The 27,701-nt window shown below is 44.8% G+C and overlaps 1 protein-coding gene across 1 annotated transcript in view; it reads left to right on the forward strand.

Moving 5' to 3' along the window:
• Nucleotides 1–27,701, forward strand: part of ATRN (attractin) — a gene marked incomplete at its 5' end in the record, with an annotated part of 144,363 nt that overhangs the window by 39,996 nt on the left and 76,666 nt on the right. Inside the window, 16 exons of the mRNA XM_021395520.1 lie at nucleotides 424–552; nucleotides 2,582–2,787; nucleotides 4,196–4,364; nucleotides 5,684–5,774; nucleotides 7,286–7,529; nucleotides 8,626–8,809; nucleotides 10,446–10,600; nucleotides 15,363–15,447; nucleotides 18,193–18,413; nucleotides 19,316–19,437; nucleotides 19,946–20,084; nucleotides 21,020–21,201; nucleotides 22,603–22,819; nucleotides 24,992–25,177; nucleotides 26,058–26,291; nucleotides 27,193–27,330. Of these exons, the coding sequence (XP_021251195.1) occupies nucleotides 424–552; nucleotides 2,582–2,787; nucleotides 4,196–4,364; nucleotides 5,684–5,774; nucleotides 7,286–7,529; nucleotides 8,626–8,809; nucleotides 10,446–10,600; nucleotides 15,363–15,447; nucleotides 18,193–18,413; nucleotides 19,316–19,437; nucleotides 19,946–20,084; nucleotides 21,020–21,201; nucleotides 22,603–22,819; nucleotides 24,992–25,177; nucleotides 26,058–26,291; nucleotides 27,193–27,330 (2,702 nt within the window). The remainder of the gene's footprint in view (nucleotides 1–423; nucleotides 553–2,581; nucleotides 2,788–4,195; nucleotides 4,365–5,683; nucleotides 5,775–7,285; nucleotides 7,530–8,625; nucleotides 8,810–10,445; nucleotides 10,601–15,362; nucleotides 15,448–18,192; nucleotides 18,414–19,315; nucleotides 19,438–19,945; nucleotides 20,085–21,019; nucleotides 21,202–22,602; nucleotides 22,820–24,991; nucleotides 25,178–26,057; nucleotides 26,292–27,192; nucleotides 27,331–27,701) is intronic.

Genomic DNA, 27,701 nt, shown 5'->3' on the forward strand with positions numbered 1-27,701 from the left:
AGTGGTAATGCTGTTTTCAGTGCCCTAAGATTTGTCAGGACTCCTTGGTCATTAACGTGGCTGCTGTTGGGCGGATCATTAAGACGTGTAGGAGGGCTTAATAATCTGGTCCCTGTGGAATGTAGTTTTATCTCTCTGTGAGGGTCTTGTGGGTTCTTAGTTCATTTGGAGTGGGTTCATTGGAGTGTGCATGCTCACAAGCTTGATGGATTTTCTTTTCAAATGTTTAAGGAGTTCTGTTGAAGGAAACCAGTCTAATAACTGCCCTGTGAAAACGGTAATTACTGTATGCAAATTCATTACACTTCAAATAGATGCAAATAAATACCTTTGTTTCCCATTATTCTATTCATACTGTGTTTACTCTCGTTGTTTTGCTCCCTGTTGTTTCATTTCAGCCTTTTTTCTTTCCCTCTTTTGCAGTGGTCTTATTGTTCCTGAGAAAGACAGCAATGAAACGGTACCCGAAGTTGTAGCTACTTCTGGATACGCTCTTCTGCATTTCTTCAGTGACGCTGCTTATAATTTGACAGGGTTTAACATCACGTATAAGTAAGTGGTACCACTCCACAGTGATTTGTACACTACATAAATGTTGCAGGTTGAGCAGAAGGAGGTCTCCTCTTCCCTCAATCTTGTCTTGGAAAAAGCAATTGCCATTGAAGCATGTAATTACGAGCAGATACTTGAATTTAGATTCTATCTTTATTATGCTCTTACGACAGCTAATAACTGTAATGTGCTCAGCATCAGCTTCAGTTGTCGATTGCAAGTGTGGGCAAATGTTTGCTCAGAAAAGACATCATATGATTTATTTTATATTATTAGATTTATGTGATCGTATTCAGGCAGGCAGAACTGATACATTGTGTGTCCTTGTGCATTTTGCAGAGACACTTCTGCACACAAATGCCTTTGCATTAGTGGGTACATTTCACTTGGGACACTGGATGGGACCTATTACTGAGCCTCCTTCAGCAGTTTTCCTTGGAATGCTGCTTTTTATTCAGCCCTTGAATTGAACTGCTGAATCTGTCTTCTTATTCTAGAATGGTTTTGTTCTGTTCTGGGCTTTTTTTTGTTTGTTTGTTTCGTATTTTAAGTATTACAGATGAGCGTTTTTTGTTCGCTGTCTGCATTGGCAAACTTTTACAAATAATTCTAGGGTACGTTGGCTGCTTTTAGAAAGTTTTGAGGAAATGATCTCACTGTGCACATACTAATGCAGCTGGAACCTCTGGCTTCTGGTGGGGATCGTGGGCGTTGAATTCTAGGCTCATACAAATACAAATGATGTATGTGCTGCACAAGGAGAATTTAATTTGGGTGGAACTTTAAGGACTTAGCTTTTACATCTGCAGCTGGTTCTTCTTGAAGATAAAGTCCTTGGTCACAACTGACTGAAGTCAGTTTTGGTGCTTTCCTCCTTTTTAAGCACTTCAGAATACAGTCAGCTGTTTGAAAAATGCGGGGCATCCAGAAGGGAACAAGCTTTTGCCGTGTTGCCTGAAACACAGGGGCTGGAGCAGTTCATTTTGAAAGGCTGGCTGATACCATAAGCCATGACACCATCTACTGCCAGCCGTGAACATTGCACTGTTGCGATGTGTTTGAGAAGTTGTAGCTATCGACGTCCCTGTACATCGCAGGGGAGTTGGCCTAGATGGCCTCTAAAGGTCCCTTCCAACTCAAACCATTCTAAGATTCTATGAAGTTCACTCCAAGTGTAATCTGCCCTTATGAGTTCCTCTATAACATCTTAGCGTTGCTTTAACTCTTCCCTTGATCATTTCAGTCCATCTTCTGGTACTGTTTCGTATGTTTTTCTGCTATGAGTTCTGGTTATTAGATTTCCTCCTGATGTTTTTGAGGAGTGGAGATTTATTTCTTTTGGGTTTAAGGGTCTTAGAGTTACTGCTGGAGACAGATATTGTGAAATCATGGTCTTGGAGCCAGCGATTCCACGTGTTGGGTGACAGTGAGAATATTGGGTAGTAATCCTTGAGCTATTGCATAGCCCTTGAGTTATACTGGCTAACAGACTAGCAAAAACTGGGTATTAGAAAAGAATAGGTCTCAGACTTTGGGTCCTCAACAAGGATGTGTCTGATTTTGCCTCAGTTACGTTGCAAAAGTTATAGAAGTGATTTGGAAGAAACACATCTTTGGCTTGGGATTCATCTCAAGTGTGTTCATTGTGTAAGCAGGTCCTAGAACAGCATCTGATTTTGAGTAGCTTAAGTCTACATTGCAGAGACACCACCAAAGCCTTGCGTGCTGATGGAATTCTTCACTTACTGTGGGGGATTTTGAGGCAATTTGTTAGCAGTCTAGCTGGCTAAAAGTCACACTGGTACTTCATCAGAGGTTTAACTCATTAAGTGAGGCAGCTCTGCACGTTACAGGTACAGAACAAACGTATGCAGGTCCATCACATCAAACTCCAGATCGTTCCTGTTGGTTTGCTTATTAACAAACAACTGAACTGCTGTATTAACTTCTGCTCAGCATCACTCTTGTACTCGTTAATAAGAGGAGCCTGTTTCATTACTGATGAACCTTCTTTCCCTGATGTTTGCAGTTTCAATATGTGTCCCAATAATTGCTCTGGCCGAGGAGAGTGCAGGCTCGATAACAGCAGCAATGCTCTTGAATGTGAATGTGCCAAATACTGGAAAGGAGAAGCCTGTGATATTCCCTACTGCACAGATGACTGTGGGGCGCCAGAGAGAGGGTTTTGCAACTTCAATGATACTAAAGCATGTGTGTGCTCTGCAGGCTGGCAAGGTAAGAATGCTGGATATTATGGAGAACCTCTTGTTAAGAGGATATCGTGAGTATGGTTCTTGGAAGTGTTTGAGACTGTTCTTGACAACTGCTTGTGCTTCAACTAGGAACATTAAAGTCAAGCCTTGTTCCTGTGCACCGAAAGCAAAGTTGAGCCTGATGGCAGTAACTACCACCTGTTTGAATGCATACAGTGCTTTGTTTTCCTATCAGAGGGGTATATAAGACAAAACAAACAACAAAATCCAACAACAAACGGAAGCTCTACAATAGATTGCAGCAGAATGAGATGCGAGCTACTCTCCTTCCCTTTCCTATTCTGAAGTTTTTTTTACATCTGGAAATGGTCACTTACCCTAGAAACCAGAAGTTTTTCAAGGGTGATAAGCCGAATTCCAGTCTGATTTCCTGAACTGAATGTTACTCAGTCCTGTTGAGCATCTGCCAGCAGCTGATGCTGTGTCTTGCAGTTGAGACCACAGCTCTGCTCTGCAGTGACGTATTTTTATGATTGCCTAAAGGCTGCCCCGATAAACCCTTCTAAAGGCTTGAACCTCTTCAGCAGGTTCCACTCTTGCTATGTAGCAGCCCTTTGCACCTGGATGAATGTCACTGAGAAGAAGGGACCCCCTCCATGCGGCTTTTTGCTTTGCTTTCTCCTCCTGTTCTGCTGCAGAAGCCGTAACTCCAGCTCTCAGGGAGCTGGAGGTTCCAAACTGGCCATCATGTGCTGCTTTTTTTGCTTGTGTCATGAGGATCTGAAGCATGGATGAAGTCCTGTGGGTCCTCTAGTTGGACTCAGTGATCCTTATGGGTCCCTTCCAAGTTGGGATATTGTGTGGCTTCTCTGACCTCTCCTCTTTTGTAGCTCTTAATGGGGTCCCACTCCATGGGGAGCTCTGAAGGGACCCCTGGCAGCGATGCTGATTTAAGAGCAGCAGAAATACAGATAAAACAAGAAGTGAACAGTTCATAAAAATGTAGCACTGGAAAGGGGAGGAACAAAAAGAGGGAGAGACAGCAAGCAGTGCTCCATGACCCTCGAGTTGGGCTTCTGAGGGCACGTGGCAGCTAGAAAAATGCTGGGAGATAGGGAGCCTTGTGTTGTGGAGTGGGAAGTGGTCTGCACCATGCCCCTGCCATTAGAGGGGCAGAGAACAGAGCCAGGTGTCTGCTTTGCTGCATCCCAGCTTTGCCTGGTCTGGATTTGCTTTTTCTTTCTGAAACCTCTTCCAGTACGTGGTGGTGGTTGAGAGTTCCATCACACCACGTCCATTGGAGATCGTCCCCGATGAGCACAGCTCCCACCTGGCCATGCTCTTTGTCACCCGCGGCGCAGGATACTGACCTCTAGCTGAAAGGCAGACTTTGCAAAGAATTTGTTTTAACTTCTGAAACTGTTTCCTAGGTCCTGGCTGTTCAATTCCCGTTCCCGCAAATCGGTCGTTTTGGACCCGCGAGGAATATTCTCTTCCAAAACTTCCTAGAGCATCTCACAAAACCGTAATCCACGACAATAAAATGTGGATTGTTGGAGGCTACGTCTTCAATCATTCTGACTCTCAGAAGGTTTTAGCGTGAGTATAAACCCCGATAACGGAGTCTAAGCACAAGAAGAGAGATCTGTGAATTATTTTTAGAAAATGCTATCTGATGTGCTGTGCTTTGGCTTATGCTCCATCTCCAAGGGGAAATCACAACAATAAAAACTTAAACTCAAGGTTTGAGGTGTGGGGAAATGCTGATAAGGTAGGCAATTTTGGAGAAGAAGCGTGTAAGGTTTCTAATGCTCTGTGAGTTTTTTGGTTCATCTACTTATGACAGCGTTCAACTATTTACTGTATGTTTTGTAGACTTGCTTCTAAATTACATCTAGCCTTCTAATCAAAGCGGGCAATTTTGCTTCTGTTTTATTAGCCCTTCCTTTTACTGCGTGTGTTTTCAGTGTTTGACTCCTTAATGAAGACATACTGATTCCTGGGGATGTGGATGTTTATGCACAGGGAATGGGACACCAAACTGGGAATGGCATTTAGGATGATGCCATTCATGCGAACTGTTTGGGAGACAGAATGTTAGCTAAGATACCAAATAATAATTGTCTTTCCTCATTGGAACGCCCCATAAAAACACATTCAGGCATTCACTTGAACTTGATGTCATTTTGGGAGATCCAGGCAAAAGCTGAGTTTTTCTGTTCCATTGACCTAAGTGAGAGCTGTGTTTTTAGTTAACAGGAGTTACAGGGCAGCTGCAAATGTATACATTCTTGTAGAATAGTTGCTGGTTACATCCATGGCTTACTCTTTCAAAGTCATGCCTGATTTTTCAACAGATACCCTGTGCCTTCATTAAAGACCTTCTCAGAGATTATTTTATCTTGCCCAGCTCTTAAGCCTGGCAAATATAGTTCATTCGTTTATCTAAAAAGCCAGAGGCCATTTTCAGGGTAGAGGGTTTATCTTATTTCAAGCTCACAAAAAGATATGCTTGAATGACAAAGACGTAATTAAAAAGTGCCTTCTAACAGTGGCAGTTTTATTTCTATCAAGTGATTGGAATTTACCTGGGCTTAGAGTAACCTTCTTCTACTCTTTGGGATGGTTCATCTGTTGTAAGTTATCATATCACAAGAAGCAATGCATTAGCTCTTGGTTCTGCAGGGAGGGAAAGCTCAGGGTGAAGCAGATCAAGATGTGGATGCTGAATAGACTCGATAGAGTTTTTTTTTTTTTAATCCATAAGTAGTGTGTGTGCATTCTTTGTGGATGCTGAAATCTTGATAGGATTTTTAGAAGATAAAAAGTATTTCCGACACGTTCTGGAAAGAGCAAACACAAATTTTCTCAACTTGGTATCAACTTCTCAGAAAATCGTTTCAATTTTTATTGTACAGGTATGATCTCATTTCTGAAGAGTGGCTTCCACTGAACAACACTGTGAACTCAGTAGAGATGAGATACGGTCATTCTCTGGCGTTACATAAGGTACGTTCAGTGCTGCAGATGGAGCACCCAGCTGGTATTCCCCCTTTTCACCCCAACCCCACTCACCTCTTTCCACAGCTCAGTCTTGCTTTGGGACAAGCTTTTCTTCTTCCAGGATCTGTCCATGGGTAATGCAGTCTGTGCACTCCAGGGAATCCTTGGGCTGGGATCCTGGGGGTCTGCAGTGCCTTTGCTTGTGTGTCCCTCCTTTCCCACTTTTCTCAGAGATTCTAAGGCTGACAGTGCTCAGTGAGTGAATTATTTCCTTCTCACTGTCTGTGCTTGTAAGATGTGCGTGATGACTGGGGTATACTGGAGTTCAGCTGGTTCCCCAGTTGCCTTTTGTGTAAACCACATGATTACTGTGAGCTCCCAAGGGTCTGATTCTGAGGCATCTGTTGTCCAAAGCACAGTAGGAGAACTTGTGAATTAGGGATTTTTGGAGTCTGTTTTGGAGTAGACCCATGAATCTGTTCTTCCAGCATCTGAAATAATGGGTTTGATCGTTTCTTAACCTCATTTCTCACCTGTGGTGTCTTGCTGTGGGTGCAGGGCATGTGAGAGCAGAATGGCCAAGTCTTTGGCTTGCTGGTTCATTTGAGAATAAAGTGAACTAACTCTTTACTGATCCTTGCTTTTGGACTGGTAAGTAGCTCATCGCTAGGGAAGCTGGTGTAATTTAAAAAAACTTGAAAAACTCCAGACAGCACCATTCACAAACGGAGCACTGGAAAAATACTGAGAAAGGTGGAAATCCCTAGCTGCAAGGTATCAGTGCACACTCTGAGGATAACTGTTTGGAAGTCGGACACGGTAGGAAGTTCACTGACAGGGACAGGCAGTGCTTTTCAGCAGTTTCCCAAGTAGCACCCGCTATAGTAGTAGAGTTTCCCTTTCCAAGATTACCATCTTGTCAGCAGCAGAATGGGGCTCCTCTGGACCCTTTGGTTTCATCAGTCACTGTGAGATGTCTGGAGAAACCCACAGGTAAAACTGGATAAGAGTTTAGGAGCTACTAGCCTCCTTATAAACAGTTGAGTCGCTCTCCTGGCTTCACTGCTTTTGTAGCAGATGCTCAGACACTCAACTAGCATACAGACACCTAAATTTCGGTATCTGTCATCTGAAGGTCAGTCCTTCCCCATGCACCCTTCCCCTCCATTCCCTAATCTTGGGTGAGTTCTGCGTGCTGAAGGCGTTCTGACTGCATGGACTGTGTGGCACTGAGGGACATGGCTTAGTGGGCATGGTGGGGGTGGACTGATGGTTTGGACTTGGTGATCTTAGAGGTCTTTTCCAACCTTAACGATTCTATGACGTGGGTACAAATCCTGATGGTCACTGTTGCTTTCCTACCAAATGTGATCAGTGAAGAAGATGCGCGCTGGCCTTCCTCGAGAAAGGAGGTAAGCTTAGGCTGGGGGAAGTTGAAATATGATAACTTCGTTACCTACTGGCTGTTTCCGAAATGCCAAACCCATTGGGCTCATTTTAAATCTTGCTTCTTTTAGGATGACATCTACATGTATGGTGGAAAAATAGATGCCACGGGGAACGTGAGCAGCCAGCTGTGGGTGTTCAACATTCCCAGGCAGTCCTGGACTCAGGCAGCACCGAAAGCCAAGGAGCAATATGCTGTGGTTGGCCACTCAGCACACATTGTCACCTTGGAGGATGAGAGCGTGGTCATGCTCGTCATCTTTGGGCACTGTCCCCTTTATGGGTACATCAGCAACGTCCAGGAGTACAATTTGGGTGAGTTTGGGCTCTGCCTACCTTTAGTTTCAATGTTAGCAGCTGGCTTGGAAATGACTGAGGTGATCCATATCCAGATAGCAAAGCAGAGGTGGCTGCGTTCTTCTCCTTTGATTTGTATTTATGAGAAATTCAATCCAACTTCTAGTGTTTGTGTGGCTCCGTAAGCAGACAGCAATATACTTCCAGCTTTATGCAGCTTATTGGGTGCCAAAGATGAAAAAGCTGTAATTGAGAGACAAAGAAGGATAACTGTGAGACGTCTAAATTCATTTTCCTTTCTCTTTCTTGCAAAGCAAACGTTTTCAAAATGACTTCTGTGTCCTCCGAGTGCAAGAATGGATGTAACAATTCAGACCAAGCGTCCACTTAACTGGGTATCCCAAACTCTGTAGCAGTCATTACTGAATCCTTAGGGGAAAAGGAGAATAACTTTCTGGGCTCCCATTTGTCCCATATCTCTGGGAACAGTCCAAACTCTGATTTGAGGATCCAGAGTTAGCAGTGGAGAAGCATAGGAAGCCCTCCAGATGAACTGAGCTGCTGCCTAAGGCAGCTGCTCTGATATGGCTCTCTGGAGGCACGTCCTTGTTCTACTGACCACGTAAGGAACGTAGCAAACAAATGTTATTTTAGTGAGTGAGAACATAGGGCTGCTCATCACATGTTAGTTTTTGACTAGAGCGTTCTTCATAATCATCCTGAGCTTGACTTCTGTGCTGTCTGGCCTTAAATACTGCAAATAAAAGTGCTCTTGGGTACTATTCCGAATCAAGCCGCAGTGCTGTCATTTTCATGTCACTGAAATGCAATATACTATTCCTGTGCTTTTTAATCTCTCATTCACTTAGCTTGTCTGCAAGATTTAATAAATGACTGTAAAAGAGATGTTTCTGGTCTAATTAAAAACACTTGGCAATAATTCTTCACAACATACTTGCTCCTTGAAGGAGAGTATTTTTGGATGTCAAGTCATGGAGACAGTGTCTCACTCTGAGCCAAGCGAAACCCAATTTGTTCCACCATCAGATTTGTTGATAGGTTATTAACAGAGGTAAATTAACCGTGTTTTGTCACTCCCTTTTTTATTTCTCAGCCACGAATACGTGGAGCATCTTACAGACAAGTGGAGCTTTGGTACAAGGAGGGTATGGTCACAGCAGCGTTTACGATCCGCATACAAGATCCATTTATATCCACGGAGGTTACAAGGCATTCAGTGCCAACAAATACAGGTTAGCAGATGACCTGTACAGATATGAAGTGGATTCTCGGATGTGGTAAGTCCTTCTTGTTCCTGCCCACACCTGGCTTTTGTATGTAGTGGACAAAAGGATGGGTTGTCTGATCAGGGTGCAGCTGCCCATAGCTGCTTGCATTCGGGATAGACAACGTGCCCTTTTGTCTGTAAGTTTGATGCCCCTTTATGGGTAGAGAATCATACACTCACACATAATCAAGGCTGTGAACAGGGCAAGAAATCCGTTTTCATCTATCATTGTATTAAAGCTGAAAGGAAAACTATTTGGTGGTATTTTCTTGCCAGCAGTACAGGCCATGCATATGAGCGTGGCTACTGTAATCAAGGGAGTGGTAATTCATTCTGCATTAAGCCCACACAAGAATTTCTATTACATCCCCATTTTCTCCTGGCCCTGTAACTACTTGAAACGTTTGTTTCCTAAACTGACATCTCCTGTGATTGGTTTTTGCCCAGAGGTGAGTTTTATTAGAAAGCTGTAACAAAACTTCATAGCTTTGAGCTGTAGAGGTGAAGTGCATTTTCTTCAGTGTTGTGTTTGTCTTCATTTATTTTTAAAGGCTCTGTACAAATCCAAGGGCTGGTATTTGAATGGACATGTGTAATTTTGAGTCACCATCTCTTTTTTTATTTATTTCTTTTGAGAATTTAAAGTAGTAATTCCGCAACGGCTGTTGATGAGTTTATACTGATGAGTGAAGTAACTCATCTCCCAAAATCTTCCTTCCTGCTCGGTCGTACATGCAGCAATAACCACACTTCCCATCTTGGTTCATTTGATCGTCCTGTTCAGCCTGGCAAATCTGACTGAATAGGCAGAAAACATCACAAATGGGACAATATTTGCCCAAAAAGCATTCAGCAGCAGCTTCCTTTTCTTACGTTTATTCTGTCAGCCCCGTGGGCAGGCAGGGCAGGCAGCAGTCACCCTGCAGCAGGGCACCTAGCAGTGTCTGCTCGTCCTTATCTCTAGGTTTCTTGCTCTACCAACTCCCTCTGATGTTCCATGGATTTCATGGTAAGTTAGGGCAAAAAAAGCCCTCTCCTCATCCTTATTGGTGTCCCTTTGTGCTCAGTGCTGTTAATCACGCTGATTAAAGGTGAGGTCAGCGGTGAAGCGATTAACGCTGGCCGTGATTTAACCATGGTGAGGCATTGAGTTTTGCAGGTGTTAGGCTGCAGGGCTCCGCTCCTGGGAGCTGCACAGATGTCCCTGAAATATTTCGTTAGTGGTGAGCAAGAGGTGATACCTGCCTTTAAAAAAAGAATGATTAGATTACTCTAAATTTCTCAGGTCTGGATTCTCCCCAGGCAACATCCGTATCAGCAGGTTTTAATTGACTGTGCTCAGGGCTGTGTTAGTGTGAAAACTTGATCACCCCTAGGGAACGAATTGATGATTAAGATCCATGGCTTCGGAGAGTTGCTTTCCTTCAATGTATTTCTCCTACAAATTGGAAAGCGGACTGGAATACGAGAGCGAGATTACGGGAGGAATCGAACAGTCTGGAGAGAAAGTTGTTAAATCTCATTAGGGAAACTAATTAAACGGTACCCTCCACCTCTCGGTTTCCTTCTTCAGCTTGGATTTATCATTCGATGTCTTTGCCAGGTACCTATCAGTTTCATGAATCCCTCTCTTTCTCTTTCTGAAGGACCATTCTGAAAGACAGCAGATTTTTCCGCTACTTGCACACTGCCGTGATCATGAGTGGAACCATGCTGGTGTTTGGAGGCAACACGCACAACGACACCTCCATGAGCCACGGTGCTAAGTGCTTTTCTTCTGATTTTATGGCATACGATATCGGTGAGTTCTTGCAGAAAGAACAACAACACAAAATATCCTTGGTGATGAAAGAACTGCCTTCGTGGAGCCTAATTTACATGCTGGGTGTGTCGTAGCAAATGCTACTAAGCGTGCTGCAGGAGAATGTGTAATCAGGAGAAGCACATTAGCTTAGTACACATGACCAAGCAAATGAACTGCTGCAGCAATATCCAGGCAAATACAGCAGCATTTCGGTGGCCAACAGTTTGTACACCACTTTAGACATCAACAAATGTCTTGAACAGAACACGCATTCTACTGCTGTCTCATCCCAAAAGCTGTAGCGAGGTTTTCAGCGTGCTTTAATTTCTAAGTTAGGGAAAAAGCAGGCTGTTTGGATAGTAACAAGCACTGGACATTGCTGGAGCTTGACTTGTCCGTTGCATGCTCTTGTTTTAAGTGAGGGCTGGCTCTCTTGCTTCGCTGAGCTGTTTGCAATGTCACTTCGTTTGCGTGTGCTTTGTAAGCATAAATGTCCCCATAAGTACTATTTAATCATAAAGCCAAGCAAGCGGATTTTATTTGGAAGGATTAGGTTTTGGTGTGGGTGAATAGCCAGAAGAGGGCAGCATTTATTTGCGAATGCCGAGTCCACGGGCTGCATTGAAGAAAAGGAAGAAAAGGAGATGAAATTCTTTAAAAGGAGATGCATGCACAATCCAGATAATTCACCCTCGCTCTCTGCTCGTATCACATTCTGTCTTCTGCTCCTTATTCCTTGAAACGTGGGTTCTGGTGATTGATTCCCAGAAACGATCACGTAAACCTGTATTCCTGGAAGCACTGTCTGCTGAGATGTCACTCCTGCTTTGTGAAAGGAATATGCCAGTGAATGGATTGCTGTGATGATCAGTCTGACATCCTTGTGCTATTCTGCTGTCTGGAATCGTTCCCCCGCTTTCTTAGGTTTCACATCGCCTCCCTGTACAATCTGCTGTGTGCTCCTAGCTAACTTTATTTTGAGTTTTGACTTGAGAAACATTCAATAGATGAGGCATTTTGACAGGCACAGGAGATCAATTTTTTTTTCAGTTTGCATATCAGTTGGGATAGCTTTCTCTTAATACGTTTTGCTGTCTTCCCTGACCCAGTGAACTCTTAATTAGGTATAAAACACAGATGGCACGAATTTGAAAAAAAAAAAATGCCAGTAGTGAAGTTCATTTTAATTCAGTGCAGTTAACAGGCAATTCCTTTAACAGGAACTACTCATTGCAGTTTTCTAGCCCAGTCTTTACCAATGTTATGCCAAGAACTAGAGCTTGCATTGATTGAAATTGACATGAGAGTGGTGGGAGTCCTTCTGGCTCTCCTGTGTCCATTTCTCGGGGCAGAGACTCTCAGGTCAGATCCTGGAAAAAAAAAAAAACAGCTCTTCAAATTAAAAAAAGATCACTTCTTTTTTCCCCTCATGGCAGGGCAGCTTTGCTGGCACGGTTTGCCTTGTCTCGCTGAATAACAGAATGGAAAATGGACCAGAAGCGCAGCCAGGAATATGTTAGGGCACTGGTAGGAAGAGTGGAGAAAACTGAAGTTCAAGTTGAGTGAAGGCTTCAAAGACAGGCCTTCCTTTTAACTGTGACTGTTAAAGCTTATTTCTGTAGTGACTTGTTTCATTTCCCTTGCCATGTTTTTTATTCCTTGCCCTCCCCAAATTTTGAAGTAGTGAGGCCATGTGCATTGAGGGTTGCGTGGACACGCCATCTGTTTTGTGGCACGCAGGCAAATATTGCTGAGATGTACAGAGGTTCTTGGAGGGGTTTTAGATAGATCTGAGAAGGCTTTAATAATGCTTCTTATCCTTTTACCCTGTACTTGGCCAGGTTGGGGCTTATCCCCTCCAATCTTTTCAGCTAATGCCTTCCAGTTTTGGAAGGTGTGAGGATAGCAGTGCTGCTGGCTGTACAGGAGTGTGTTTCTCATTGCTTCTCAGGATGAGCTCTGGGGTTGTGTTGACTTTCAGGTTGGGTGAGCCCTCGAGTAGAGCAGCCTCAGTATTTTTCCTGTGCCCTGAGCACCACAATGACTGCTTAGCACTTCCTATTCTCCAAATCAGTCTCTCTGGCCTGTATAGAAGAGTTTCCTATCCATGGCATTCGTGTCTCTGGGTTGATGAGTGCTTTCCTCCAGTCCTCTTCTTCCCTCCTTGATTCATGGCAGTAGAGGAGCCGAGGGTGGGCTTGCATCTCTGTATGTTCAATTCTGGCAGCAAAATGGGTTGTCCTTTCCAAAGGGTCACGTCCCTTGTGTATGGGATGGATGCAAAACAAGAATAGAAACTTCTCAGGCTTCTTGTCTCAAAACACAGAATCACAGAATCGCAGGGGTTGGAAAGGACCTCAGGAGATCATCGAGTCCAACCCCCCTCTAAAGCAGTTCCCTACAGTAGGTCGCACAGGTCGGCATCTGGCCAGGTCTTGAATATCTCCATAGAAGGAGACTCCACCACCTCTCTGGGCAACCTGTTCCAGTGCTCCGTCACCCTGATTGTGAAGAAGTTCTTCTGCATGTCAGTACAGAACTTCCTATGTTCAAGTTTTAAGGCATTGCTCCTTGTCCTATCGCTACACACCACCAAGGAGAGCCTGGCCTTATCCCTTTGCCTCCCACCTCCCCTTAGATATTTATAAACATTTATCAGATCTCAGTCTTCTTTTCCCTGTGCTGAACAGACCCAGGTCACTCAGCCTTTCCTCATACAGGAGATGCTCCAGGCCCTTCATCATCTTTGTGGCCCCCTGCTGGACTTCTTCAAGGAGATCCCAGTCTTTTTGGAACTGGGGAGCCCAGAACTGGACACAGTATCTAAATGTGGCCTCACCAGGGCAGAGTAGAGGGGGGGAGGATCACCTCCCTTGACCTGCTGGCCACGTTCTTTGTAATGCACCCCAGGATCCCATTGGCCTTCTTGGCCACCAGGGCACACTGCTGGCTCATGGCCAACCTGTTGTCCACCAGGACCCCCAGGTCCTTCTCCACAGAGCTCCTCTCCAGCAGCTCATCCCCCAACCTGTACTGATGCCTGCAGTTATTCCTCCCTGGGTGCAAGACTCTACACTTGCTCATGTTAAACCTCATCAGGTTCCTCCCTGCCCAACTCTCCAGTCACAGTTACTATGCTTTAAGTAATCATTCTCTTTCATTTCTAAACAAGTTTTAGCTTTGTAATTTTCTTTTTCGTAAAACACAGCAGGAAATATTCATGCAAAACCTATACTCATGTAATGGTCTCTTCTCCCTATGGGAGAGAAATTAAAACTTTTCTGTCTCCCTTCAAAAATTCAGTTCTGATGCCAAGAGTGGAAAGAGGCTAGATGTTTTCGTTGCATATGTGTTCCATTTGAGTAATATATTTAATAAAATCCTGTTCATTGTAAGTTTTAGGCTTGGCTTAACTCGTAAGTCAGGAAGAAGTATACTCTTTGTAGTTTTAGAATCAGTCATTTTTTCCAGGACTTGATCTTCTGTTAAAGATGGGAAAGAAGCTTAGAAAGCAAAACATTCCAGGCCTTCTGTTAATCTAGAAAAATATGTTTTTTGGCCTTGCATAACTCCCAACTTACTGGATAAAAAATGGCAAATCTCCGTCCAATTCTGCTGAAGTCTCCTGTCAGAAATTGAAACCATGCGTGCTCGTTCCATGAGTGATGCGGGGCTAGGGTAAATTCTTCAAAAACAGAGCAAGTGACGTTTAAAAATAAACTTCAGAGTCATGATTTACCAAGTGTTAAACCCAACCAACTGGGTCATACGTCTCCTATTTATCGGCGCTCTCGAGCACAAGCTTCCACAGGTGCACAGTTGAGGATCAGCTTTCTTGCCCAACGATTCTCCAATTAAATTTTGCAAAGAAGTAATGAAGTAGATTTTCTCTGCCCTCTTGATTTATTTATGTAGCGGTTTGGGTTTATGGACTTCTTTTATTAGAGGCTCGCTCCTTGTAACGACAGCTTTATCTTGCATTAGGCTCTGTAGATCTTTACAGCAGATTGACTTCTCTGTCTTAATTGCATAAATTGCATACAAGTGCCCCTGGGACATCAGCCTCCGAGGTGATCCCATTCCCTTTGGGAAGCTGAAGTGCTGTGAATTGGACTGACTTTCCCTGCTTTTGTTCCTTGGATTGCTCAGTGGGTCGTACCTTTTCTTAGGTTGTTTTTTCCCCCCCGCTGCCTAAAGGAAGAAATTACCTGAGAAACCAAGTTAGAAATGAAGCAGAACTTATAAATGTTATGCTAATAGAAAAAGATGGAATAATCTCACATTATATTAAAAGAGAAAAACAACTAAAAATCCCTAAGCTATGACGAGTGAAAAATATTTTTGAAAACATGGATATCTGCCCTCTAGGAACGTAATTGCAATGAAAAAAGAAGAGGAAGATAAGTCTCTGTTCTCAGTGATGCTGGTTTGGGGGCAAAACTGCAAATAATTCACGTCTAAACAGATAAAAACCGAACTTGTTATGCAATGAAATACTCCATCTGCAAAAGAGAAAAAAACAACTTGCGTCGCCGCCATTTAATTACACGTGATGGCCAAAAAGCCAGGAGCCTGTGCTGCACGAGGCCACGAAACTGGACATTCAGGTGGTGGTGCAGAGCCACCCCGTCCTTCCATTCCCCTTCTGTCATTCCATTGGAGCTGGGGAGAGTGTGCCCCGTTTGACTTGGGAGATTTGTGTTTTGGGGGTGGGTAGTATCATCTCTTGTAGTTAACCATCTCCTCTCTTTAATCCCAGCCTGCAACAAGTGGTCCGTTCTTCCTCGCCCGGATCTCCATCACGATGTGAACAGGTTCGGACACTCTGCGGTGCTGTACAACAGGTGAGGATCCAACCAAGCATTTTTCATCGCTCAGTGCCGTTGCAGTACGTTGGTGCACGGGTTTGTGCATGTTGTGATAAATATATACATACATAGTTAAGGAACACTGAGAGTGGAGAATTGAGATTTGATTGCAAATCTGCTGAAGTTCTCAGATCTCTGCTCTTGCAGTGTCTTCAGCAAGCACCTGTTCCTATCAAGTTGTTAGGACAGAGGAGAGCTAACCTTAGGAACTTCAAAAGCTTGTGGCCAGCAGGTCAAGGGAGGTGATCCTCCCCTCTACTCTGCCCTGGTGAGGCCACATTTAGATACCATGTCCAGTTCTGGGCTCCCCAGTTCCAAAAAGACAGGGATCTCCTTGAAGGAGTCCAGCAGAGGGCCACAAAGATGATGAAGGGCCTGGAGCATCTCATGTATGAGGAAAGGCTGAGTGACCTGGGTCTGTTCAGCCCGGGGAGGAGAAGACTGAGAGGGGATCTGATGAATGTTTGTTCTTTCAGAAATCATTTTCTCATGTTTTTTATTTCCTTCTGCCCTTATTTAGCTGCACTGACCATTTCTACGTCCAAAATCGTGTTTCCCCTTGTGGTTTTTTAAACTTGCCCGTGTTTTATTTCACGCGGTGTGTCCTGTGTCGCTCTTTACCGGCAACGTGATGTGTGGTAATTAGGTGAAATCATGATGAGATTTCTGCTGTTAAGGATTTGATCACTGTAATGATATCCACACCTCCAGGTGAACAGCTGTTGCTGCGCTCGACTCTGCAGAGCTGAGTTTGAGGGCGTCTTCAGGGACATGGTATTTCTTAGGAGCCCTCCATTCTGGTTCCCTGTCCCTTTGAGTACAGTATTTCTAAATGGGGAACATTATTTAAAGCACAGTTTAAACCAGTCTGAGAATACTGACTTCAAAAGGAACACGTGCTTTCAGACAGATATCTCGTTTCTGAAAATCTCACTCTACCTGTTTCAGTGTACGCTGATTACCAGCTGTTTGCTCCCATAAAGAGCAGTTCAGCACTGCATTAATTCTCTTCTGAAATAGGATGAAAATAATGCTAACAGTTATTGATTATTCTTACCAAACTTCAGTTGCAGAAACTCTTCTACGCTGTCTCATTAAATACACGTTTGCAAACGTTGGTGCACAGGTTTTTTTTGGGGGGTGATGTTTTTCTGTAACCACTGAAACGTGATGTTGTGCCTAAAGCAGTTGTGATGTTAGAGGAGGTTTAAAAAAAAAAAAAGGGAACAAAACATCTTTTTTCCCCCCTCAAAACATGAGAGGGAAATGGATCTCTGCACAGTTGATAACAGCCATAAAAATATCTGTGGTTTTGTCGCAGCAGTGCAGCAGTATGTGACAACACCGAATTGTTTTGTCACAGTTCCTGGCTGCTGGTGGAATAGTGCAATACTGTCTCCCCTGTGTCAGCCTTCTTTCCTTTCTTGACGCTGTTTTTACAGGAGGATCCTGCATTCCTGCAGCATTTTATATATGGTTACATTAATCAGGTGTCACACAGAATTGTGGCACAGTTTTGGATAGAATCACAGAATGGTTGGGTTGGAAGGGACGTTAAAGGCCCTCCAGCTGTGGGCTGGCTGCCCTCCACCAGCTCAGGCTGCCCAGGGCCCCATCCCTGGCCTTGGGCACCTCCAGGGATGGGGCACCCACAGTTCTGGGCAGCATTGCCAGGACCTCACCACCCAGTGAGTAAAGAATTTCCTCCTAACACCTGACCTAAATCTCTCCTCTTTCAGTTTAAAGCCATTCCCCCTTGTCCTACCACTATTAGACTGTTAAAAATCACTCTCCCTCCTGTTTATGAACTCCCTTCAAGTACTGGAAGGACACAGTGAGTTCTCCCCAGATCCTTCTCCTCTCCAGGCTGAACACCCCCAGCTCTCAGTCCCCTTCCGTAGCAGAGCTGCTCCAGCCCTCTGAGCATCCTCGTGGCCTACTGGACCTGCTCCAACAGCTCCATGTCCTTCTTGTGCTGGGGGCCCCAGGCCTAGGCACAGCGCTCCGGATGGGGCCTCATGAGGGCAGTGCAGACAGGGACAGTCCCCTCCCTCCTCTGTGCCATCCCTCTGCTGATGCAGCCCAGGGTACTGTTGGCCTTCCAGGCTCCCAGCGCACGCTGCTGGTCTGCGTCCAACTTCTTGTCCATCAGGAGCCCCAAGTCCTTCTCAGCAGGGCTGCTCTAAGTGAGTTCACCTCACAGGCTGTAGCACGTATCTGGGATTGCCCTGACGCAAGTGCAGAACCTTGCCCTTGTTCAATCTCATTAGGCTCTCGTGGACTCGCGTTTTGAGCCTGTCCAGGTCCCTCTGGATGGCATCCCTTCCTTCTGTTGTATCAACAGGCCTCTTCTCCCAGGTAACAGCAATAGGACGAGAGGTAATGGCCTCCAGTTGCACCAGGGGAGGGTCAGGTTGGATATTAGGGGAAATCTCTTCTCCAAAAGAGCAGTCAGGCACTGGCACAGCCTGCCCAGGGAGTGGTGGGGTCACCGTCCCTGGAGATGTCCCAGAACCATGGAGCTGTGTCACAGAGGGACGTGGTTGGTGGGGGTGGGTGTGGGTTGGACTCGGTGATCTTAGAGGTCTTTTCCACCCTGAATGATTCTGAGGATTGCATCTCCCAGCTTAGCAACATCAGCAAACTCCCTGCGAGTAAACTCAATCCCACTGTCTGTGTCCCTGATAAAGGGAAACGTTTCTTGACTTGCCTTTTCTCCAGCACCATGTATGTTTTCGGAGGCTTCAACAGCCTCCTGCTGAGCGACATCCTGAAGTACACACCGGAGAGGTGCGAGGCCTTCGCTAACGAGACCGCCTGCATGCGCGCAGGGCCCGGTGTGCGCTGCGTGTGGGCTCCTGCCCAGCCCGGCTGCGTGCCCTGGGAAATGGCCACGGTGCAGCAGCAGCAAAAGGTCCTGGAGGACTGTCCTGCCAAGCCAGGTATGTGCCACGTTCTTTCCGTTTCCCTTTCTTCATTTTTCCTACCGCGCTGCTTGTGCATCCCGGCCCTATCTCAAAGAGACAGCATCAAGAGGGGATCAGGGCCGTTGCTCTGTAGGTGTTGGCCCTGAGGACCTTGTGAGAGCTTTCTGCTCAACGTGGGGTGAGGGAGTTACCCTGAGACAGCAGGATGAGCGGTTTGAGTGCTTCCTCTCACCTTCTCTGCTCTTCCCTGGCTCGGGGCATAGAGAAAGAGCGTTTGTTGTAAGGTCTGATTCCTGTGCGTTTCCTTATGATAACTCGTTAACAACTTTGCAACACTTTATCCCAATGCGTTCATTGCCCTGAATTGAATTATATGAACCTCGATTCTGCAATAGATTGCAGCGTTTAATTATTTAAAAGAAATGGATGTAAAGGGACACTGCTCTGATGGGCTCTGAATGTACAATAAATCCTCACAAAACACAGGCGATAAGCAATTGGGAAGATGAAGTGGAAAGTTCAAGCTTTGCATGAAAATGCTGCGTGTAATTGAAGGGCAGGCTTTCAGCAAAATGGGCCTGCAGTGGGAGATTTCCCTGTCCTTGGGAAACGTCCTCTGGCATCGTTTGCATGTGCACTGATGGAACATGCGTGCTCCTTCACTGCTCTGTTGCTTCAGTGTCTCAGTGTGTTTTCTGCTGTTGAGTTTTGATGGCCACCTGGCCACTAAAAGCAATTGACGAACGCAGTTCTCCATCCGTCGGGTCAAATGAATGAGTCCCACTTGCTAACTGGTTGATAAGAGAAAATCTCCCGGCACTACTGTTGGGTTGTATCTTTTGCTGTATGTAAGCAAGTTCTTAGAGCTCTGTCAGGAAATGCCTGTTTTTGGTCATGCAGGTTTTTTTCTTTAATAGTTGTAGACAATGAAAAATGTGATCAGATTACAGACTGCTATAGCTGCACAGCAAACACAAACAACTGTCAGTGGTGCACGGATCAGTGTATCTCAATGCATAACAACTGCACGGAGGAACAGGTAAAGTCTCTCTAATGCTTCTGCAAGTTTACGTTTTGCCTTTGAAATAGCAATTGCCCAGTTGTCTTCATCTGTCAGCATAAGGACCCCTGACGTTTTGTCATTTCCAGTGCTTTTGTGCCTCTGAACTGCTCACACCCTTGAATTTTTCATGTGGGTCTGAGGGCTTTTCATGGGACTCCCCACTCCTGGAGTGAGGAGGATGCCTAAGGACAGAGCGGGGAAGGGGTGAAGCTTTCACTGTTGGTGTGACATGGTTATTCAGTGAGGCTCAAAGCCATTTGGGTTTGCTGTTAGAGCCTTCCCTAGAAAAAGCTCACCCCTGGGGAGCAGCTCTAGGTCGTGCTAGTCTGGGGGAATACCCTGAATGCACGCTGCAGTGTTGCCACTTTGGAACACGTAGCTTGTCTTGTAGATCTGAGATGTGAAGTTGAGCGTGCTAGTCTTTATGACTGTTACAAACCTCTATTATTTGGATGGGAAGCCTCACTGGTGCCATTTATTTTAGGTTCCCATTACTGCTTATGAGAATTGTCCTAAGGATAACCCTGCCTATTACTGTAACAAAAGGACAAGCTGTAAAAGCTGTGCCATGGATCAGAACTGTCAGTGGGAACCTAGGAATCAGGAGTGCATCGCTTTACCGGGTAAGTATTGCTTGGGTCTGTGTGAGAAGCTCTGCATTCACCCAATCCAGAAGTATTGGTTGAGGTGTTGGTTTTCTTTTCTCCTCTGGTTCATTTGTTTGTGTTTAAAACAAAACTCCCAGCTCCGTGATAGTTTACTGCTAGGTAGGAATAGTGTTCTTTAATCAATCCCATTTTGGCATGAAACTTTATTTCAGGTAAATTTAGAAAGTCTGATGGAATATTTTTCAGTCCCAATTGTCTGAAGAGCGGTGTAATCATTTGTATAATTATTAGCCTGTATTTCATCTCTCTCTCTCTTCTCGTTTGATGAAAGCAGCACTGTTGATATAATAGGCTTCGGTGAGGCATTAGGTTTAATAATGCATGCCATTTGATTTTAGAAACCAGAATTGTGCAAAAGCAGAATGTCACATACTGGACGCATTAGGCAAATAACACCTAAGTGTATAAGGAAAATTCTCTCATTAGCATGTTTCCAGTGGGAGCTCACAGCGGTTGTTTATTAGTCTCCTCCATAGAAAGGATTATTTTCCCCAGTAACTAGGAGAGAATATGGCATCTTCAGTGACTGACACATACAGCTAATAAAACGTAGAGAAAGAGAGAAAAACAACATGGGCAGGACCTTTGAAAAGGCATGGAGAGGCTTCCCCTGGTAACTCTGGACATATCCAGGTCTGCTTTCTGCCAGCTCTACAGAATGGTTTGAGTTGGAAGGGACCCTTCAAGGCCACCTGGTCCCACTCCCTGCAATGCACGGGGACACCCGCAGCTCCACCAGGTGCTCAGAGCCCCATCCCCTCACCTTGGGTGTCTGCAGCCTCTCTGGGCAACCTGTGCCAATACCTCACTAGTGCAGGTTAGTTAGGAGTCTACAAAGCGTAAGGAGTTCTTACCACCTCTGGTTTTACTCTTTTCTTCCCCCCCCCTAGAAAATATCTGCGGGACAAACTGGCATTTGGTCAGCAACTCTTGCCTGAAAATTACAAACGCCAAGGAGAACTACGATCACGCCAAGCTGTCGTGCAGGTCCAGCGGTGCTTCGCTGGCTTCTCTCACCACCCAGAAAAAGGTGGAATTTGTTCTGAAGGAGCTGCAGAAGATGCAGTCTTTGGTGAGTGCTTCTCTTTAATGTCCTCTGAGTAATTAAGCCGTGGCTGTGGGGGAGTCCTCGCTGCGGTGCGGTGTGGAGCAGACATGCCTCTTAAGTGAGAAGGACTGATTTGCCTTTTGAAATTCAACATCCCCTATGGGTGTTTTTTGAAGTGAAATTGTAGAGAATGTAAATGGGAAAGATAAACACAAACATACACGGTGCCTCAAAGGTATCGCTTTCTGTAATGAAATCACACGCGCATTTCCCTTGTGGGATACATGACTGCGAGAGGAGTGTGAGTGGTTCTCTTGTGACATGTACACAGTATTTTATCAATAAAGGTCCCTCTGGGGGCGCCGGAGGTGTTTAAAATAAAGCATTTAAAGCTATTTATTCTACTCAGGGAAGCACTGCTTAAAATGTCGGCTTCTTAACTCGGCAGACCTCCTTGCTTGTTGGGAGTTATTTACGTTTGATTTAGCGGCGGGTGCTTTGCTGCCTGAGCCAGTGAGAAGTGAGTTGGAATCCATCCCTCCTCACGCACCAGGAAGATAAATATTGTTTTTTTCCAGCCACTTGCACAAGTGCAGAGATATTCGGGGCAGGCTGTGTACGGGGTGCTCGAACCCTAGCAAAGAGTGGTGCTCTGGGGCTCTGAAAGCTTGCTCTGAGCGTGCCTCCTCCTGGGTCTCAGGGCTGGAAATCAGGAAGAGGTTTTTACAGGAAAAATGAGGCAGCAGGATTGGTACTTCTCAGAGAGGAGCATACTTCAGTCTTGAAGAGAAATATTGCCCTGTTGAAACAAGCGCTTCCTGCTTTGATCCCCTTTGTGATTTTCAAGTGACATTTCAGCAGGTGTAGGGTTTTTAGAGGGGATTCAGCTTAACCAGTGCAAGTGAAGGGTCAATTCACTCGAGGCTGCGTGTTAACTCTTGTGTAAAGAGAGGAAGCCAAGCCCTGCGAGACTGCAGAACAGCTCCAGGAGTGCCTAAGTGTCGTGTAAACTCCTAAAGATGCATTAGCAGTCCTTTCCTAACAGCACTTGATCCTTTACATTGGAGGAGAAACATTTTCCGTGTACGTATTTTTTCCTACTGTGGTATCCTTCAAAATGTGAGCCCTAGAAGTGGAACTGCTAGCCCTTTTAGTTGGTATTTAGTTGGTATTAGATGTGGAGGTTGGCAGCCCTGCCTGCAGCAGGAGGGGTTGGAACTTGATGATCCTTGAGGTCCCTTCCAACCCAAGCCATCCTATGATTATGATTTAATTCAGATGGCACTGAGGAACACGTATCTCCTCCCTACGTTTTTGCAACACCGAATTTGTCGAAGTTACTAACAAGCACTGTGTGGTGATGTTTATTTTAATACCAAGGATAAATAAAGCTGTGTGATAACTTTTTCCCCTCTGTATTTCCAGTCCAAAGCGTTGACTCCGTGGGTTGGCCTGAGGAAGATCAACGTGTCCTACTGGTGCTGGGAGGACATGTCACCTTTCACCAACACCCTGCTCCAGTGGCTCCCCGATGAACCCAGCGATGCTGGATTTTGTGGTTATCTAGCTGAGCCTTCCAGCCAGGGACTGAAAGCAGCAACGTGCATCAACGAGGTCAACGGCAGCGTCTGCGAAAGGGCAGGTAACAGCGGCTCTGAGCATACGGCCCTTAAAATTAGAGAATCCTTAGAGTTGGAAGGGACCTTTAAAGGTCATCTAGTTCAACTCCCCTGCAGTGAACAGGGACGTGCACAGCTAGATTGGGTGCTCAGAGCCTGGTCCAGCCTGGCCTTGAGTGCCTTCAGGAACAAGGCATCCACCACCTCTCTGGGCAACCTGTTCCATTGCTCACCACCCGTATTGTAAAAGACTTAAGGAAAAAGTCCAATGTCCAGTGTTAAATGTCCAGTCTAAATCTACCCTCTTTTAAGTCTGAAGCCATTTCCCCTTGTTCTGTCACCACAGACCCTGCTAAAAGAGTCTGCCCCCTACTTTCCTGTAGCTCCCCTTTAGATACAGAAAAGCCGCTACCTCGGAGTCTTCTCTTCTCCCCCTTCCTAGGGGGCAGGTTGAAATGCAGATGTATTTCCTTGCGAGTGAAAAGGGTCCCATTTTTTATCCCATTTGCATCATGATTTTGCTGAAGAAAAGTGGTTCTGAAAACGTGCCTTGTGTAGGTATTCCATGCAGGGATCAGACGTTACAAATAACTCTATGCTTACGCTGCTAACTGTAAAATTCTTAAAGTACATTAGAGTTTAATTATTTTTCTCTAAATTGCATACCTGATTGTGACATTTAGGTTAATTATGGTATGGAGCAATCTACTGTTCAAAAATAAATAAATAAAAGCTCCTTTCCAATTGAACTCCCCTTCCTCCCCTCCCAGGCTCCATAGCCAGAGGAGGATTTTATCAGAGTTTGAAATTAATTGGGCAAGACACTTTGGAGATAGGAGAACTTTGAAAAAGAAGCGATTTGCTTTTGGGAAAAAGTCTTCTGGCTTTGTTGGAACTGCATATCTTTTTTTAAAATGGTTTGGTCTGTTAACTCCGCTGAGTTATTATCGCTGATTATTTCTGAATACCAATTAGTTCCTTTTAAATTTTAGGAAAGTTGGCTTATTGCATAACATTTGTAAGCGAGCTACACCGTTTTGTCATGGAAGCGCAGGGTGCGGATCGTGAATGTGGAATCCTAACTCAGAATTTTCTCTTTTAACTGAGAGCCTTTGGAATTCTTTTAAGCTTGCACTTGTTTTTGTGGTCTGAGAGCAATCACTTAAAGCTGATGATAAAGCACTGACTCAGACCAGCAGTTCCTGACTTAGTTCTGCTTTCAGCACTCGTTTTATATGTGGAACTGGTCCAATAACTTAAAACACATCCCATAATGCTTAGTTAACCACAGGGGTTTCTTCCCTGTCATGCAGTGGAACAGGCTTCCCAGGGAGGTGGTGGAGTCCCCGTCCCTCGCAGTCTTTTCCAGTTTAGATGTTTAGATGTTGATTGGGAAAATAGATGAGGAGCACGTCAACAAATCTGCTGAAATATGAAGATCACATTTATAACACTATTTAAATTTTCTGACCACTTTTGAAAGCATTAGCACTCATGGAGGACGTGTATTAAGAGAAATGGTGTTACAGTGCTTATGGTTTTTGGGTGGTGCTGTGTGGAGCAAGGAGTTGGATTCGATGATCCTTACAGGTCCCTTCCAACTATATTCTTTGATTCTGCCACATTTCTCATTTACCAGTGTATTAAATATCTCATGGACTCATAGAATCATTAAGGTTGGAAAAGGCCTCTAAGATCATCAAGTCCAACCATCAGCCCAGCCCCTCCATGCCCACTAAACCATGTCATAGAATCATAGAATCATAGAATTAGCTAGGTTGGAAAAGACCTACAAGATCATCCAGTCCAACCATCCACCTACCACCAATAACCCCACTAGACCACGTCTCTCAATGCTATATCTAAACGTTTCTTGAACACCTCCAGGGACGGTGACTCAACCACCTCCCTGGGCAGCCCATTCCAGCACATGACCACTCTTTCAGAAAAGTAGTATTTCCTAATGTGCAGCCTGAATCTCCCCTGGCGCAACTTGAGGCCATTCCCCCTCGTCCTGTCACTAGTTACAAGAGAGAAGAAGCCCGAAGCATTCAAAATTTTCTAGCACCAGCACACGACAAAAGAAATACTTCACGTTTATGATGCTGAACTATTTTCCAGTCTTGAATAACCTACTGTGGGGTTTGTTACCTGCGGGTTTCTGGCCCAGAGCTGACCCTTGCCTCTTCCCGCAGCCAACCACAGCGCCAAGCAGTGCCGCACGCCCTGCGCCCTGCGCACCATGTGCGGGGAGTGCACGAGCGGCAGCTCCGAGTGCATGTGGTGCAGCAACATGAAGCAGTGCGTGGACTCCAACGCCTACGTGGCCTCCTTCCCCTACGGGCAGTGCATGGAGTGGTACACCATGAGCAGCTGTCCACGTGAGTCTTTGCTTTTGCTTCCAAATGGGTGGACGAGGTCTGGCGTTGGCTAACAGAGTTCAGCGCGCTCTGCTCGTTGCTTGTCCTGTACCATTGCGTTCATGGAAGTCTTCAGAAACGTGGCCCCGAGAGCTTGGAGCACGCAGCTCAGTCTTGCAGATTCCTCTGTGTCATGTAAAGAGTTAAAGAGAATTGGGATCTGATTGTGGGCACTGTCAATTAAACTCAATGGCAGATAGTCTGGGCTTTCAAATGATGAAATCTCAATGTTTTTTTTTCAGAAGGAGAAGTGCTTGCTTCATTATTTGAAATCCTGCCCTTCCAATTAAAGTTCTTACATGTGATTAACTTCTTTTTGCACCTTTTCTGTGTCTTCTGTTCCTACGTGGAATCATCAAATCCAAATTACAGTTTACACAAATGTTCTGAATTATTGTCTCTGCATATCCCACAGTAGAAGTTTTGTATTTAAAATAAATTATTTTTCTTTTCTTTGTTTGTTTCTTTTGCTTTGGGATGGCTCATTTATAATCTACGGATCAAGCAGAAGTGGTTTATAGGTGGGAACCCTCAGCTCTGCTTTCAGTGGGTGCTATTTAATGGTTAGATAGGCCTTACATGGGTTGTTTCCCAACTGCTTTTCCATTGTTTCCTAATTCACTGATCGGTTCAACCTTTGTTAATTAAGATTCTAGAATAAATATGCTGATAGGAATGCGAATTGATACCTCTTGCTCTCAGAATATCAGAATAAATATTTACAGACTTTGGGGAGAAAATTACTCTAAGTCACAAAAGGGCTCTCCTTGATCATTGCCTGTGTTTTGAGATAGTGACTTATGTCACCATTTGATTTTATTATTATTATTTTTTTTAATAGCTGAAAACTGCTCAGGCTACTGCACGTGCTCTCACTGCCTGGAGCAGCCCGGCTGCGGGTGGTGCACGGATCCCAGCAACACCGGCAAGGGGAAGTGCATCGAGGGCTCCTACCGAGGTCCGGTCAAGATGCCAACCCCATCTGCAACAGGAAAACAAGGCTTGGAGCCTGTCCTCAACGTCAGCATGTGTCTTGAAGAGAGCAGCTATAACTGGTCCTTTATCCAGTGTCCAGGTCAGTGGGTGAAGCGTAACGAAGTTAAATGGAGGGTGAGCAGCTTCGTAAGATTGTAGCGATGTCTCTGTTCTCACCTGTTAATGGAAGGAGAAAAAGAGCTTGGGAGACACATTAAAGAACACAGTTTGAGATGGAAAGACTTGGGCTATCTCCAGGACTGCTGCAGAGATTTGCTTCCTGAAGACCTGGCTTCAAGAAACATGGAGATGTGGCACTTAGGGATATAAAGTCATAGAATGGCTTGGATTGGAAAGGATCTCAAAGATCATCTAGTCCCAACTCCCCCGATTGGATGTGGTTCAGTGGGCATGGTGGGGATGAGTTGGCTTTGAACTTGATGATCTTAGAGGTCTTTTCCAACTTAAATGGTTCTGTGATTCTAATTTTTTCCCTAGTCCATGCGTTGTTCTAGTGAGATTTTTCCCTTTCTTGAAACCTTTACTGAGTTTTTAGCTTTTGTTTACATATTCATTTTCAGGTTTCTTAAAGAGAAAGACTCTTCTTTCTTTGACAGTTGATTTAGCTATTAGTAATGCCTAGGAAGATGCTGAAGTAATGTTTTTGACATTAAATACATAGAATATAATTACTGAATTACTGTTAAAACCTCTCTTCCTCATTCATCCTTGTAAAGCTATCCCACCTGCTGCTTCCATATCCATCTGCCCAATATTCATGTAATGGTTTAGAGTTGACTTTTCTGTTTGCTGCTTTAAATTTCAAGTTTTCAGTGCACGCTTCTCTTTGAGTTTATGTATCTCTAGCAAGTCTGCAAGAACCTCTTTGCAAGTTGCATGAAGTGGTTTCATTCAGCCTCTCCAGAAGTCACAGACTTCTGAGGTGCTGTGTGCAGTGCTGCGGTTGAGCACAGACACTCATCCTTTTCTGCTTCCTTCAGCCTGCCAGTGCAATGGGCACAGTAAGTGCATCAATGAAAGCATCTGTGAGAAGTGTGAAAATCTGACGACTGGCAAACACTGTGAAACCTGTATCTCTGGCTACTATGGTGATCCTACCAACGGAGGAACGTGCCAGCGTAAGTGATGCCTAAAGTCTCCCTTTGCTGAATGCTTTGATGTATTATTGCTCTTTACTCACTCCTCTACGATCTTAACTGAAATTATATCCCGATAATACATTTTTTTCCTGCAAGCAAGGCACCGTCCTTGCTTCTTTGCATCAAAGATACAGAAATCGCTCGATGAAGTTCTTTGACTCATATCGCACAAGATTAAGATGATTTTTCCCCTCCTTTGTACATTTCAAATGGCCACACTGAAAAATGAGTTAGCTTTAGTGTTTGGCAATCCTGTTTTGAAAAGAAACGCTGTTAATCCCAATGTCTTGGACAAATTTCCGCTTATCTAAGTTCCACTTTCTATTACATTCGGTTAATGTGTTGTGCAT

Source organism: Numida meleagris, chromosome 4 (assembly GCF_002078875.1).
Source record: "Numida meleagris isolate 19003 breed g44 Domestic line chromosome 4, NumMel1.0, whole genome shotgun sequence".
Taxonomy (NCBI): Eukaryota; Metazoa; Chordata; class Aves; order Galliformes; family Numididae; genus Numida; species Numida meleagris.